The sequence below is a fragment of the Saccostrea echinata genome, unplaced genomic scaffold, assembly GCF_033153115.1.
Source record: "Saccostrea echinata isolate AGI-Se365-2 ecotype Australia unplaced genomic scaffold, CSIRO_AGI_Sech_v1 ptg000064l, whole genome shotgun sequence".
Taxonomy (NCBI): domain Eukaryota; kingdom Metazoa; phylum Mollusca; class Bivalvia; order Ostreida; family Ostreidae; genus Saccostrea; species Saccostrea echinata.
The window spans coordinates 5,455,857-5,473,202 of NW_026889813.1; the positions used below are offsets into that span (position 1 = coordinate 5,455,857).

A 17,346-nucleotide genomic window follows, 5' to 3' on the forward strand; every position below is an offset into this window, starting at 1 on the left:
CTATTAAATGTCTTGTGTATAAAAATTTATATAAAGCACATTCAGAATGCTAATTTGTTAATTGGAAAAAAAAAATTCCTCTAAATAATCCCACACAGCCAAATAAAATGTATTTACAGTTTCTGACTTGCTTGAATTAAATTTATCTTGTTTAATTATGTACATTGTTTGGAAATCTCAGTTTAACATAACCTGTTCCTGATGTTTACAATAGTCTTGATGTCATAAATGTTGTAATTAAAAATGAAATAACACTTTATAGCACTTGTATATATAGACTCATCCCTTCAATAAAAAAAATTCCAACAAATAGGAAAACTGACTTGAATTCAGCAAGGAAGTACAGGAATGAATACCTTGTAATTATTTTGTTTGAAGTGAAGAATGCAGCTGTACCGAGTCCTGAGAATATCACTGGATTAATAAAACAGAAGCAGGAAATCTGATTTAGAATCCCACTACACTGCACAGTGTCAGTCTTAAACCTCATCACAAAACCAAACTTAAAAATAACTACTTCCTTCCATGTTAAAAATCTGCCCTCTTACTCTTCCTCCACACAAAAAAAAGTCCATTGAATTATATTTCATGAGCAGGAAAAAAAATTAATAACTACAAATTCTCCCCAACACTATTTTTTTCTGGTCTAATTGTGTCAAAAAATTGTGAGCAAAAAATTGTTCTTATTTTAAAAGTATCAAAAAGTATCTTCATATTTCATTTAAAAGTGTTAAGATAAACTTCTGGAATCAAGACAAACTGAAATATGATTAACAGGTAATATAAACATTGCCCAACATATGAATGTGCTACTTTGACATACATTGAGGCATCATTCTCATCATAAACCAACACGCCACAGGTACATGGGAGAGCCATTCATTTTGCTGTTGGCACCCTTCCCAACCCTGACACCCCTCAATCCACAAGAAGAGGTTAGGAAATTGCCCCATGTATTACAATATTGTACCTGATCTGATGTAGAGAGCCTGATCAGTGCTTCTAGTCGAGCTAGTCTTTTCTCCATAACTCCGATATCATCAATGTTTCCCCTGACCCTTCCCATGAGCTTGTGTATTCCCTAACCCATAATGACAGATGACTACCAATTCTTTGTGTATTTTGTCTATAATTGGTCATGATGAGCACAAGGCGATTTCCGAACATGATCGTAACATAAATGAGACATGAGCCCTAAGGGCCATAATGCATCTGATCATAAATGAACCTTAGATCTTGCATGTATAGTTTGATCAAGGTGACACAATTCTTTATAAGGTCCTTTCAAGAAGTGGTCACTAAGTAAAAATCAAACAGTGTTGGCTTTTGGGGGGGTGATGGATGACCAGTAGAGCAGTGAGATGCCCATTTTATGGGTCCCTAATTGGCACAACACTAGCTTAGTACCACCTGCCCTAAGCCTTAGGATATGAACCTGGTGGTGTTGTGCAACAGACGAGATACTATCTAAATGTGTGTAGACAATGTTGTTATATCACTTTCTAATCTGATTTCACTTGTCTACATTTAATACACAAGTATCAAAGGCTTTAATAACAACACTGACTTTCTTTTACTTTTAACACTCATACCTGCTACTACAAAGGTCTAATGTCAGTTTAAATACACATTCAATTTCAAAAGACAGTAACATATTTTCCTTAAGATTTTTACAGTTTGGAGAATAAATCTTCCTCAAAATCTAAAAATATTGCAAACTTGAACTTCTAAACATTTCAAGAGGTTGAAAATCTTGTTTTACAATGCTGCACTGAATTACACTGTAGCCACTTCAGCATGTTCATTTATATTTAAAATGCTTTCAAGAAAAAGAAAACATTTGCTTTAAATTTCTGCTGAAAAAACTTTAAAAGCTTAAGTTTAAAAGAAATTGCAGCAACGTAAATCATAATTACCTTTAAGGTGTAAAAATTACTTTACCTGCCCTATACAATGCAGGTAAGAAAGAAAAGACACCCTCCCCTTCTTTTACAGTTCTTCTAAAAGGGAAAAAAAAACAAGCTGACAGAATCTGTACATACCACATTGTTACCCATGCATGCCTGTCCTCCTCTAAATCCCAATGCCAAATTGTCCTTGTGTCTCCTCCGTCCCTCATCTACCTATAAACGTTGGGGGATTTCATGTGACAGAGTTTGCTGGATGAGTTAGTCATGTGACTGTGTACTTATCGCTTTATATTGATTCATCTCTATCTAATCATCAACTTATTTGGGGATCTATAAATACTGTATTAAGGTATATAAGTCAATAAAGACAGCACATGGAAGAGTCAAATGTCAACAATGACTTCCTCCTGTCTTCACGCACCGGCGGAAAATCCACCCATATAAAACTTCAGTCTTTTTTAAAGTATTTGCTTTCAAAACCCCATTTAAAAATTTTGGCATCAAAAAATCAACCGGAAATTAAGTAATCTTAGAAATCAGAGAAGGCAATATAGTTACACAGGTAATATAACTCGTGGTTGGAACTAAGTAGCAGTAATTTAATGAAAAGAAATTTTTAATCAATGTAAATGGCTTTATCAATTAAATTTAACACTACGTAACAAAAATGAATTCCAATTTTTTCATGTTCATAATGTCATCAAATTAGAATAACCTATTTTGCACAATTATGTGCAATATTAAGAAAACCACTTGTCATAGATGAGAGAGAATAAAGGCAATATATAAATAATTCATATGCATGTCTATCTGTATAAATGGCATCTCAGAATTAATAATTTTAGCTGACCTGTTTTTCTAAATAACAACTACTGGCATAAAATGATACATGAATCTGAAATAATCTTGTCCTTTAATTAAAGAATTGTTTCAAGCTTAGGAGAGGATGTTGTCTGAGTTTTATAAACCTACTGCATTTGAGTACATGTATGCTATTAACAATAATTGCTTCTGGACGCGAGTTCAACAGACAATGCACTGCTGGTAGAGGTTCCTATACGTACTATACATAAACAATTTATGATTATACATATATCATAAAATTAATGCTAGCAATTTACAACTTGGAAGGTTTACAAATTATTCAGGCCATGACATTCAAAAGGCTTTTCCCCCGAGTGTTGACCAAATTACTTATTAATTCAATGTTTTTCACCCCTAAAAGTAATACATTCCATTTCCCACTTAAAAATTCTGGTTAATTTCCAAAAATATTGAAGATCTTTCCTGATTAAGGTAATACAGCTATGTTTGAAAGCTACAAGGTATCTTTAAAAAATTGTTTGAAATGTCTTGTTTGTTAGATATTTCCATTCTAAAATAAATATATTTATATTAAGCATTATTCTAAATCTAAGTAACTACTCAACAGTCAGAATTATCATTACATTTACCTCAAAGTTTCAAATAGTCACATCAAAAACTTAAGACTTGCAAACAAGATGTTTAATTCCTCGACGTCTTGAACATTAACGCAGATGAACCAGAGCATGTGAAAACTAAATATCATCAAATCTTCAAGTCAGACTACAGCACAAGAACAACTACACCAGTGACCCATATCGGCAATGACACGCAAAGTTTGACTGACAACCCTTATTAAATAGCCAAAAAAGAATACTAAATTACCACATCAGCTCTATTTATATCTAAGATAATAAATACTACCATGTACTTTTAACAGTATAAAACTGAAGTTCAACAGCTGTAACATGGTAATCCATCTCTGTGACTCAATGTCACTTTTAATACTGCTATGTCATGATTCCAGATGACAGTGTCGTACAGTAAATTTCATACATAAATAAACTGACATTCACTCATATTAACACATATTGTTAAACAGCTGAAGAAAATATCATTTGTAGTGTAGACTAGTTTTACATGCATAATTGTTATATGCAGGCTCCAATATGGTTTCAATCCAAATTAAACAATGAAAAGACAAGGTCTTATATCTTTAAATATAATGAATGGTTTACTCCACAGAGTTTTTAAAAATTGAAAAGTAATTTACTAAAATCTTCCTGTGACATTTTCATTATGATTAGTTCTTGTAGTATGACTGTACAGGGTCTCAACAATGACCCCTAAACATCACAAACCAGTGAATTAGATAAGTCCAGTAAAAAGAAAATAAATTGTGATTTTGTGTAGTGTTTATAGCGTTAGATGTCATTGTCTCAAAAAAAAAATCTTAAGACTAAAAGAAAATAAAAAGAACACTTTTCTTCAGATTTCTAGGCTTTTGCCACTATAAGCATCCTTGTGTCTTTTCATGTAGACATCAAACAGTAGGAAGAGTAAATAACTTACCCTGGCCTTAAGGAGTTTATTCTTGAGTCTCCAAATTGCAGCGGTTAAATAAAAAGCACATAAGGTATGGTAACATCAACAGTCTCAAGTCTCCTTTTCAGCAGGTAAAAAAATCTAAGTGTCCAGCCGGAAATAAATAAATGCGCACAGAGAAAAAGATAAGGTCATAAAATAGTTCCATATTAAAATAGCATTTATTTACTCCCACCTCAAGTAAAGATAAAAAAGTTTGAAAATAGTTAAAAAAATATTAGATGTTTTCTTTTTAACTTCAAATATCTACATTAACCTCGAAATATGATTTGTTTACATATAATTTGTATATTCCTGCGCAGTCACTTTTCTTTTGAAACGAAAGAAGAAGTTTACATCAGTTAAGAACATTCTTTTTGAAGTTTTTTCTGTGAATATTTTTGTAAAAGACTAATTATTCAGATCATTATAAATATATACTGTAATTAAATTATGATATTAATTAGTCTTTTATGTTTAGCAAGAAATAGTCACGTAAACGCTTTTTTTATAGTGCAAGATAAGTTGGAATTTTAGAGCGTTTATTAAACATTGATTATGCAACATGGCGTCTACATCGCTTTTAGAAAAACAAAACAGCGAAAAAGAAACAGCACAGAATCTCAGTGAGACAGAAAAAAGCCCTGTAAAAAGTTCAAAGAAAGACTCTTCAACAGACAATGAGAGGAGCTCTTCGGAACCTTCCACATCAAGTGTGTCACCGAGCAGCAAACAAGACTCGTCAGAGAAAAAAAGGAAATATGAACCTAGTGAGGCAGAAATAAAAGCATATAAGCACAAACGGGAAAAACAAGAGGAAGAAAGACTAAAAATGCAGTTAGTAGTTATGTTATTCATAGAACCTGTGGTATTTTATTGGTACTGTATAGCATGGGGGTATTAGAAATGTTATCATTCGGTAAAGGAATTATTCTTAAACAAATTAATCATCACTAATATGTTGACGGTGCGACCGTTGGGGCGAGCGCATTGTTCACTTCATTTTAAGATCCGCCTCTTCAAACCGCACGAGACATTTGGAACGTCTAGACTGTGACGTCACATGACGTATGTTAGCTGCATTTCCATAAACAAAGTTTAAAAAGTGCACATATTTTAACAAAGAACGTTTAATCTACTATCTGCATGCAATATCCATCAAATTAAGGTGAGTTTATTTTTTGTGAAATCTTAGTTGTTGTTACCGCGTGAGTGAAGTTAGCAGCAAGAACAAGAAGCGATGCATTGTGGGTCAGAATTACTGCGGAAAAAAATTCTATTGAATGAATGTGCAGTAGTCCGAATTTTCTCTTCGCCCAGGCGTTGTCGTTAGAGCTCGCAGTGACGAGCGGCGCTTTGCGCCGCTCGCTGCGCTCGCTAATACCATGCTGTCACATTGATATGGTAGATGTTGTCGTAAGAGCTCACAGTGTTGAACGGTCCTATGTGCTGTTTGCTGTGCTCAACTATACATTTTACGGTGCCACGGTTGGGGCGAGTGCAGTTGTATACCATGAGAAACCTTTACCAGGTCCAGCACAATCTCTTGATTTAGCTATATAGCTTGAAAAAGCTATATAGCTTTATTAAACTATTCAAAATAGCTTGATAAAGCTATTTATGTGCAGTTTTTCAGAAAATGTGTTTTGTAAGAAATAAACAAAAAGTCGCAAGTATTTGACTATTCATATATGTACAATGAGCTATCAAAACAACAACTGAAATCAGAGATAGTTCTAACATTGTAGCATTTGAATACTTTTAAGCAAAAGATGAATTTCTTTTGTTTGAGTAACTGTACACCACCTTGTGTGTGTTGAGGCGTGGATAAGTATGATTGCTTCTCATTGTACTGAATTATTACCAATCAATTATCTTGTTGACCATAGTTGGCCTCTTTTATAATTTCAGTGAAGAAGTAACTGTATCAATTGCTTTATATAGCCCCAAAACTTTTAGAACTTTGAGTACAAAGTCTCTTAAGGAGATGTAATTTGATGAGTGTTTTTTACGTGCATTATTTTCAGAAGAGTTCAAGGTTGAATATTATCACTGCACCAAGGTGCGACTTTTTGTGCATGCTGAGAAAATAACACATTTAAGAAAAAAGTGTGATAAAATAGCTAAATCAAGCTATTCTGAATAGCTTCATAAAGCTATATAGCTTTTTCAAGCTATATAGCTAAATCAAGAGATTGTACTGGACCTGTTTACGTAGTTTACACTTTAAACATTGATCCACCTCTTCAAACTTAAAACTGCACAAGACAGTCTAGACTGTGATGTCACATGAAGTCGCATGTAAGTTACATTTCCAGAACTGAGTCTAAATAGGCGGCTTCCTTTACAATTTTGTAACGAACAGCATTGTAGAGTAGATGCAATTACTTTTGGTTCATTTAATTTAAGCTCTCTGCAAGAACTAAATCTTAATACATGATACTAAACTGCAAGACTGTTTATTCACCATTATCACATAGAATCCTAGTAGCAAAGCAATTCTGGGAAGGTTTGACAGAAAAATTTGCTTGACAAATATGCAGATTCTATTATAATAATTAACATTCTCTGTTCTTACATGCTAGCCTATTGAGCTTGCTGTGCTGGCTATTATAATAACCACCATATTTATATTATGATGTGTGCTGAAGAGTCAGAGCAGACACCATACAACAAATTGGGAATTCAGAGATAACAGCTGTGCTGCATCTTTCCTACCTACTATAAAGCCATTATTTGAAGTACTACTAATCCTTCCAGATTTGGTTAAATTCTTTGATGAAGATTAAAATAAATCACATTTTTATTCATGCTAATTTAAATATTTTGCATTTTAAGTACATATACATACAGGACTTTTTAACATAGAAGCTTTGTATTACTCATAATAAACCTTTTAGTATATACATCTAATTACTGAATTCTCACGTCTCAAAGTTAGGACAGCAAACTAAAGTTGTCAAAGACTGGACTTCAGGTTGTGTGGCTGAGCATGCTTTTCAGTATGGCATTCGCTATGACTCTCCCCTTAACATGTCAATTAAGGTACAAAGGCAGGAATTAGATTCAGAAAAATATCTGATTAGCTCGAAAGATGCAAATTTAAAATATGTCCAATGGTGAAAGGACAAATACAGTTCCTTTCTTTAATATCTAGCACAGCAAGCCAGCAAGCTCTTACAACAATGCCTGGGCAAAGAGAAAATTCAAACTACTAAACATTGATCAAATAGATTGCATATGGCTTCACAAAATATGTTTTTGTAATAACCAAGTAAGAGTTCAAAAATAAGATAAACTTATCTAACTTATTTAGAAATTGCATGTAGATAAATGGTAGCTTAAAAGCGTTTTGTTAAAAATCAGCACTTCTTTTATTCCTGAAGGAAAGGTAAATTTGAAGATTCTCTCTCTACATTGTTCAGAACTTCTCAGAAGTTCACCAGATATGTAAAACTGCTGGGCATGCTGGCAAGACCAATTTAATATGCTTGTGATTGGTAAAAATGTCATGGCTGTCAGTCCAAATGACTTGCATGTATTTTGGGGGTTTTTTAAGCATTGATATGTTTTTCAACAGAATTTTCATATTAAAAAAAATGTGATTATGTAATACTTATACCGGATTGAGGCTTAATAAAATGAAACTACTTGTACCATGGCCAATGAGAGGCCTATCAAATTTTTATCAACAATAGGTGCAAAATTGGGTAAAAGATGTAGGGTTGCCAATGATGACGAAGATAAACTTGATATATAGCCATCTTCTTTCATTTTTCAATATTATCTGACATGTGGTTGGTTTTCTACCACTTTCCACTTTTGTTTCTGATTTTCTTTGCCTAATAGCAATTGCAATATTTACAATATGCATTTACATATACTCATTTATTTTGCTTAAATCAGATATTTTTGCATTTTTCAAACTTTTTACATGTAACACTAAATTTCAGTGAAGTATCTTATACATTATTGACTGGGTTCAAGGACAACATGCATTTTGTCTGACCCAAAAACCAAACTGTTTGGTGTCAAGGGGTCCACAAAAACGCATTTGCCCGTGAACACAGTCAATAAATGTTTTGTTACAACTTTTATGTATTTATTTTTTTACTGGCTTCCATGATGAAAATTTCTTTACCTGTTCTGCGGAAAAACTCGGTCAATTCACCTAAGATTTAGCTGATCCCTTCCACAGTGTGACATGAGTGGTCCAGTATCTCATCGACAGGTCCAATGTCTCACTCTGCGGTCAAACATTGATTTTTTATGATCACTTAGTAAAACATTGGAAATTTTTTAGATTTTTTTAGTACAGATTTATATAGGAACCAATTTTTAAAGGTGCAACAATCTGATAATATGTGCATTAAAGTCTTTATTTTACTTTCTTCTGTAGAGTTCTGGTGTCCAATTTTACAGAGGAACAACTGAACAGATATGAGATGTTTCGACGAGCTGCTTTTCCAAGGGCCGCAATCAAAAGGGTAAACAGCTTTTAATAACGTAAGACAAGGTGGAAAGAATTATCTCTCTTAGTCATGTTACATAAAAAAAAAATGATATACACTTGGATAAATCTTGTAATATTCTTACTGTAATCACTTTAAAAGGTATATACATGTATAAGCAGCTAGAAATCAAGTTTTTTTTGTAGGTGTAGGGTGAAAAAACTCAGAACTCATTTATTTCAATTTTTGTTTAATTGTGCTTGTAAGAAAAAAACAGTAAATATCATTTATTCTTTTAGTGTTTGTCATTCCATTTTCTCTGTGCATCATTCATTTATGGTCATAATAGGGTCTCATAATATGAGCAAAACAATAACTGACTTGATGGCTGTGTACACCCTGTAGATAATCCCTCTTAGAATATCTTTGTTTCATTATAGACCAGACACATTTTCTAAGGAATTTGTATAATCTGAGTTTACCAATAATTCACATTTTGGTACAGTGTTATACTTCCTTTGTATAATTGGAGTTTACCAATAATTCACATTTTGGTACAGTTTTATACTTCCTTTGTATAATTGGAGTTTACCAATAATTCACATTTTGGTACAGTGTTATACTTCCTTTGTATAATTGGAGTTTACCAATAATTCACATTTTGGTACAGTGTTATACTTCCTTTGTATAATTGGAGTTTACCAGTAATTCACATTTTGGTACAGTGTTATACTTCCTTTGTATAATTGGAGTTTACCAATAATTCACATTTTGGTACAGTGTTATACTTCCTTTGTATAATTGGAGTTTACCAATAATTCACATTTTGGTACAGTGTTATACTTCCTTTGTATAATTGGAGTTTACCAATAATTCACATTTTTGGTACAGTGTTATACTTCCTTTGCTCATTAACAGTTGATGCAGTCCATAACTAGGACCAGTGTGTCTCATAATGTTGTCATAGCAATGGCTGGAATTGCTAAAGTCTTTGTTGGAGAGGTAGTGGAAGAAGGTAAGAATAGCCCTCTATATCAACCATATAAAGGTATAACATATAACATATTATTACAATGTATTCCTGTAGTCGTTAGCTGTAATAGTTGTGTTTAGCTGCTATTAGCATATATACATGTACTCAATGATAAAAAAAATCTATAATCTGGAGAACAGTTTATTAGATTAGCATATTTCATTAATAAGGATGTACATGTTAATGATTTGGGTTGTGGATATTGGCCTGGATAGCTCAGTTGGTAGAGCACCTGACAAATGATGCAAGATTTCTGGTCCAGCCATATATTTTCTCCTTTTCACCCCAGGACTTGCAGGTGAAAGTCATGTCAGGGGCAAATAAGAACTTGGGCTATGTCTTAGAGGGTGACATTATATTAAATTTTACTAACTAAATTTTGCCAGTTCACTTCATTGTTAAAATTAAAAGGGAAACCACTAGAAAGTATATTATATATATTTATCATGCATATATATAATGTATGCAGTGCTTTATGTGCATAAGCCTTTTTTTCCCAATGGCATTTTTTTTTCCAAGATGGAGATGGAGTTGTTATGTTGTCTCAATATAAATATATTTTTTGCAATAAATAAGATTTAAAATACTAGTCAAGGTATTGTGTTTTTCCTTTACGTTATATTTCACAAGTGTTTCCACTTACAGTAGATAGACAATTTGTATCATTCTTAACTTTAAATCAGATGTGTACACTACAGAATGTTTTATTTCAGTTTGTTAATTTTTGTTTCTGTTGTAGCCCTGGACATTATGGAGAAGAATAAAGAGACTGGACCTATACAACCCAAGCATTTACGAGAAGCTGTGCGCAGGATTAGAAAAAGAGACAGTCTGTCAAAGTCCAAAAAAGTTCTACTAAACACCTGATACCCAGATCTGAAGGATAAACAAGTTCCAGGGATACAAAGTACTTCTGTGATGATTAAAGAAGTGAAGGAGTGTAACAGATCCAGCATTCATGTCTTCTATTGGCCTGAAATTCAATGTTGTTATGTTGTATAGTTATAATCATGGTGCTGGCTGTGGTGATATATATTGAACTGCACTCCACTGTATAGATTAGTAATGAGAGGTTCCCAGTTCCCATTGATTATTTTTGGGTGGGGTGTTGCATTATATACATGTGTACTGAAAGTTCAGGAATGTTAAATTACCAATGAATGTTTTTTACTAGTTAGACTTTAGTACGACAATTTGTGTTTGCATTTTATATTTTTGATTGATTTTAAGAAAGACATTATTAATTTGTCTATGTAATTAAACAGAACTGAGAGGTCTTAAACCATCTGTTAAATTAATGTGCTATTTTAATATAACCTGAAAAAAGCACTCCTGAAAATTTAAATAATGGCATGATTAATCAGCATTATTACCAAGTAGTTTTTTGGGGTTATTTTGGTAACAAAGGGCAGATTACTCTTATGAGCTTGTTTTTGTGTTGTAAGTAAGGTTGAGCCTTGTCATTTGCTTCTTAGCTAACATATGTTTCATCAACACAGGTAAATGACTAGCATTTCTGGTAATTGTTTTCTGTATATTATATCTGTATTCTTCTGCAAGATATATTCTTCAGAGCTTTTAATATGAAATAGCTTGTTTCAGGCTCATCTTAATTATTGACATGCAGAAGCAGAGGGGAGTAATATGATTCTACTACAAGTTTACCTGTACTGTGATGCTTGACCAGTATTATTGGAAGAACAAATATATTAACTAGTAACAGTTCGTTCTTCCTCTTGGGAGTTAAAATTAAAAATTTAATGCCACTTGGCAGTTGCGTATTGACTTTGTTCAGTATGCCATCTTGCAAAATACTGTGCTAATTTACGCTTAATCTGCTTTCAATTCAAATATTGCAGAGTTGGGATCGGTTCGGAATGACATGTACTATTGCTTGCAATAGCAAACCTTTAAGTTCTTTATTCCAATTAATTAACATTTGACCTGCTTTAGAAATTGACAGAATTGTAATGTTTACATATTATACAAGCATATAAAAGTAGTATATATTTAAGTTTGCCCCCTCCCCCCCCCCCCCCTTCCAACCCCTCTAATCTCTCTGCAATCATTAAAATATTGAATGATGAGAATGACACACATTTAACACATATAAAGAATTCTGAGATGTAATCTTGAATTAGGGTCATGTCACAACTTCAGGTCATGGCAGCAACAAACTGAAGTTTGAATTCATTCAAATTAAGGAAGCTCTAAACACTGCTCATTGAAGAGTTTTAATTACATGATAGTTTTATGCAGTTAGAGTGATCTGCCCTTTAATGTAAAATGGAATAAATAGAAATCTGTGGTAAATGACTCAATTTGAAATAGACTAAAGTATTCTTAGCAGTATATTAGACCAAGATAAAGGTGTGGAAACAATAATTGCATGTATTTTTCAATGTAAGAAAACAACGTTGATTTCTTTTCACTAACACTTCATTGTCTTTGAACTTATTTCCTAGAGATATGGCAGGTACATGAACCATATATTGTAAAGTAAACTAAATTAACACAATAGGAACATCTATATAGGATAAACATTTTCTCAAAGTTCAAAAAACATTTTGCATTAGTGTTTAGAGCTTCCTTAAGGCTTCTATTTTATAAAATAGTTGATACATGTCTCATTGCCTTTTAGAAATGTCCTTGATATACTTTCAGGTCATGGTAAAAACAAAATTTATTTGGGATTTAGTTCATTTGAGGTTTGGCAAGTTATTATCCAGACACAATTTGTTCTTTGTCTTGTTCAAGGAGAAAAACTATATAGAACATTCTATTTTAATTCTTAAAAAAAGGGGGGGTATATTAAATGGAAAATTGATGTCTTGCAGTGACTTGCATTGTTCTGAATTCAGGAATGAATGTGTGATGAATCTGACGTTATGACCAAATTAAATTTAAAAGTACATTGTATGTCAATATTGAAAAAGCAAAGCTAGACCAGATTCCTTAGTTGTCAATTGTAAATATGTTAAAAGCAGCTGTCTAAGTACACAATCTTCCCTAACGATTAAGTAGATATGGAGTATTCTTTAATAAATGTTCGGGAATTTTGCTGAATCAAATGCTCCTGTTATCAATGCTGTTTTATACCTTTGGCTGGAGGTAAATACCAAGAAATGATTTCTACCTTAACTCAACGATTTTCATCAAAAAGATCTCAATGTTAATATAATATATCCATGTATTATACTTAACATTGATCCATATTTTGCATATACATGTATATGAGAAAGTGAGGTGTTAATAAATTACAAATATTCAGAATTCTGACAAAAATAAATAACAAACAAGCAAATGCAAAGAATTGTAGTCCGCCACTTTCTTTGTCTTGTATTTGGAATGCAATTATTTTTGACATGTTGTAACTGTTTTGTTTGTGTGTCCTGTTTTGCCTGTCCATCATACAAAAAAAGATATAAGTTTTTAATTAATAAAAGTTACTGCAAAGAGTAAAGCTTCTCAAAACTGCATCAAACTTTAAGATCAGGGTCATGAGGTCAAATATAGTAATACGTATAATCCGAAAGGTCTTGTCACAAGTAATGCACATGTGAAAAAATAAGAATGCTCTGTCTCTTATGAAGCAAAAGTTATGTCCAAAGTTAAAATTTTTAGATAAGTAGGTCAAACTTTTAGGTTCATGAAGGCAAAAATGATATTTCTTTCTGAAAGGTGATGTCATAGGTAATGTACATGTAAAATATGAAAACCCTGTCTTATCTCATTCAAAGTAATAACCAATGTAAACAAGATGTGTTTGTGAAACACTGATGCCCCGTATGGTAGCTTATGGCAAACTTTAAAGTTTCTCAAATGCAAATCAAACTACAAGGTCAAGAGATCAAAAATGTTGTTACCCAAAGAAAGGACTTGTGTCAATGGATATACCTGGTAAATATGACGGCCAAAGCACCAACCATTCAAAAGTTATGGCCAAGGTTAATATTTTCTACAAATGGGCCAAACTCCGAGGTGAAGGTCAAAGGATCAAAATTAATGGTTCGCAGGGGAAGACCTTGTCTTATGAAATACACATTCAGAGTATAAAAGCCGTAGAATCAACTGTTCAAGAATTATAACGAAAGTTTAAGTTTTTCAAAAGTAGGTCAAACTCGATGGTCAAGGTCAAAATCATTGGTATACAAAGGATTACCTTGTCACAAGGAACAACCTGTGAAATTTGAAGGCCCTAGTACTTACTGTTCAAAAGTTACGGTAAAGGTTAAAGTTTTTTAGAAGTGGGTCAGACTCTAAGGTCAAGGTCAAAAATATTTACACCCATGGAAAGGTCTTGTCACGATGAATACACACGTGAAATAATAAAGTTCTAGCACGAACTGTTCAAAAGTTATGGTCAAGGTTAAAGTTGGGTAAATTTTTCAAAAATGATTCAAACTCCAAGGTCAAGGTTATGAGGTCAAATAAATGTATGTTGGTACCCAAAGGAAGGTCTTGTCACAAGGAATACACATGTGAAATATGAACGCCATAGCTTCAACCAATCAAAACTTATTGGCAAGGTTAAAGTTTTTGCGGACAAACAGACAGACAGACGGACAGAGCAAAACTATATAACCCCGAATCTTCGATTACGGGGGCATAACAAAATTGAAAAAGACTGTAGGTTAAACTTTAAGGTCAAGGTAATGAGGTCAAAAAACCAGAGTACATTCGGAAAGGTCTTAAAACGGGTAATGTACGTACTTGTCAAATAGAAAAGATAATCTCTCATTCAAAGTTATCAGCAGTGTTAAAATTTTTGAAAGTTGGGTCAATCTTCAACGTCAAAGTAATGGGGTTAAAAGTCATAGTACATTTGGAAAGAACTTGTCTCAGGTAATGCGCATGACAGATAAATGTCCGTTCTTCTTTCATCCAGAAGTTATCAATGTTATGATGTTTGAAAAATAGGTCAAATTTCCATGTCGTGATGTTAAAAATCATAGTACATTTGGAAATGTCTTGCCACAGGTAATTAACATGTCAAATATGATTGTCTTTTCTTCTCTTGTTCAAAAGTTATCACCATATTTGAAAATTAGGTCAAAATCATGGGGTAGCAAGATGTGTTTGCGAAACATTGATGCCGCCGTATGGCAGCTAATGGTTAAAGTTTCTCAAATGCAAGTCAAACTCCAGGTCAAAATATCAAAAATGTAGGTACCGAAAGAAAGGTCTTGTCGCGAGGAATATACCTGTGAAATATGAAAGCCCTAACACCAACCGTTGAAAAGTTATAGCGAAGGTAAAAGTGTTTCAAAAGTAAGTAAAACATCAAGATCAAGGTCAAATGGTGCCCAAGGGAAGGTCTTGTTGCAAGTGATACACATTTACGTGAAAAATGCACGCCCTTTAACCAAATGTTCAAATGTTACTGCCAGGATTATTTTTTTTAATAGGTCAAACTCCAAGGTCAATGGACCAAAATTGTTGGTATCCAAAGGAAGGTCTTGTCACAAGGAATACACATTTGAAGTATGAAAGTCCAAGCACCAATTGTTCAAAAGTTATGACCAAGATTAAAGTTTTTCAAAAGTAGGGCAAACTCAAAGTTGTTGGTATCCATAAGAAGGTCTTGTCACAGGGAATACACATGAGAAGTATGAAAGCCCTAACACCACCTGTTCAAAAGTTATGGCCAAGGTTAACGTTTTATCAGAAGTAGGTCAAAGTCAAACGGTCAAAGTTACTGGTATCCAAAGGAAGGCCTTGTCACAAGGTATACACATATGAAGTTTAAAAGCCCTAGCACCAACTATTCAACAGTTATGGCCAAGATTAAAGTCTGATAAAATTTAGCAAAAGTGGTCAAACTGCAAGGTCAAAAGGTCAAATTTGATGGTACCAGAAGAAAGGTCTTGTCACAAGGAATGCACATGTGAAATGTGAAAGCCATAGCTCCAACCAATCAAAAGTTGTGGACAAGGTTAAAGTTTTTTTTCAGACAAACAGATAGACAGACAGACGGACAGGGCAAAAACTGTATGCCCCCGAATCTTCGATTACGGGGCATAAAAAATCATAGCATGTTCGGAAAGATCTTCAGGTTATACACAGGTCAAAAATGAGCGCCCTACCTTCTCTCATTCAAAAGTTATCACCAATGTTAAATTTTTCGAAAGTAGATCAAACTTCAAGGTCTACATGTAGGTCACAGGGTAAAAAACTATTAATAAGGCCTTGTAACAGGCAATGTAACTGTGAACTATGAACACCCAATCATTTCTCGTTCAAAAGTCATGGCTAAGATTAGCTATGTTAAACTTTTTGAAAAGAAGATCAAACTTCAGGGTCACGGTGGCGAGTTAAAAAAAATCATAGTGTATTTGGGAGAGGTCCTGCCATATGTAATGTACAAATGAAATATAAAATCACTATCTTGTTTAATTCAGAAGTTACGATCAAAGTTAATGAGATGAATGAGATTTAATGTCCCCTCACTTTCGCAAAAGTGGGGAACAAAAAAAATATGAAAGCCCTATCTCTTCTGGAGCAAACGATATGGCTAAACTTAAAAAAATTTTGATAAGTAGGTCAAAATTCTAGGCCAAAACCATGCAAAATAATAGTTCTTTCTGAAAGGTGTTGTCATAGGTAATGCACTTGTAAAATATGAATGCCCTATCTTCTCTCGTCCAAAAGTTATTACTTATGTAAAAAGTAAGTTTAACTTTGAGGTCAAGGTCATGAGGTAATAAAGAAACCCAGAGTACATTCGGAAAGGTCTTGAAACAGGTAATATGCATGTCATTTATAAAAATTAATCTTCTCTCATTCAAAAGTTTATCAGCAATGTTAAAATTTTTGAAAATTAGATAGAACTTCAAGGTAATGGGGTTAAAAATCATAGTACATTCGGAAAGGTCTTGTCACAGGTAATGCACAAGTCAAATATGAAGGCATTATCTTCTCTCATTGAAAAGTTATAACCAATGTTAAAATTTTGAAAAGTACAATGCATGTCAATCTTCAAGGTCAAAGTTATGGGATCAAAAATCATAGTATATTTAAAGGTCTTATCACAGGTAATGTACATGTGAAATATGAAATCCCCATCTCTTAACATTCAAAAATAATAACCAAGATTAATGTTCAATTTTTTGAAAAGTAGATCAAACTTCAAGGTCACGGAAAAATCATTTCAGTATCTTTGGAAAGGCTTTGTCGCAGTTATTGTGCATTTAAAATATAAAAGCCTTAATTATCTTTCCTCATTCAAAAGTTGTGACCAAAGTTAAAAGTTTTTGTGCCAGACAGACGAATGAGATTTAATGTTCTCTCGCTTTCGCGAAAGCAGGGAACAAAAGGCGGGAAATAAATAACAAATGCCGCTTCTGAGAAAACCTAGTATGCTACATTTGAGTAAGAGTTTGTTCAACACAAACTGTGATAGATGAATAAACAAGATGTTTTTGTGAAACACGGATGCTCACTATGGCTTCTCATGGCGAAGGTTAAAGTTTCTCAAATGCAAATCAAACTCCAAGATCAAGAGATAAAAAATGTTGCTAACCCAAGGAAGATCTTGTCAAAGGAAAACACCTGTAAAATATAA

The 17,346-nt window shown here is 33.2% G+C and overlaps 2 protein-coding genes across 3 annotated transcripts in view; one reads left to right on the top strand and one right to left on the bottom strand.

Annotated features, from left to right (window-relative positions):
- Nucleotides 1-4,427, bottom strand: part of LOC133175916 (serine/threonine-protein kinase 38-like) — a 28,896-nt gene extending 24,469 nt beyond the window's left edge. The window contains exon 1 of one of the 2 annotated variants that reach the window (XM_061311052.1): nt 4,287-4,427. Coding sequence is in view for 1 of the 2 variants with exons in the window: in XM_061311051.1 (XP_061167035.1) it covers nt 2,043-2,057 (15 nt within the window). In the remaining variant the exon portion in view is untranslated. Of the gene's footprint in view, nt 1-2,042; nt 2,207-4,286 lie in introns of those variants that run through there. The other variant, XM_061311051.1, reaches the window with a different exon arrangement.
- A 402-nt stretch (nt 4,428-4,829) lies between these two features.
- Nucleotides 4,830-11,064, top strand: LOC133175969 (transcription initiation factor TFIID subunit 11-like). The gene is made up of 4 exons (XM_061311129.1): nt 4,830-5,135; nt 8,698-8,785; nt 9,668-9,764; nt 10,522-11,064. The coding sequence occupies exons 1-4, from the start codon at nt 4,864-4,866 to the stop codon at nt 10,647-10,649; spliced, it is 585 nt and encodes a 194-aa protein (XP_061167113.1). The 5' UTR covers nt 4,830-4,863; the 3' UTR covers nt 10,650-11,064.
- The last annotated feature ends 6,282 nt before the right edge of the window (nt 11,065-17,346 follow it).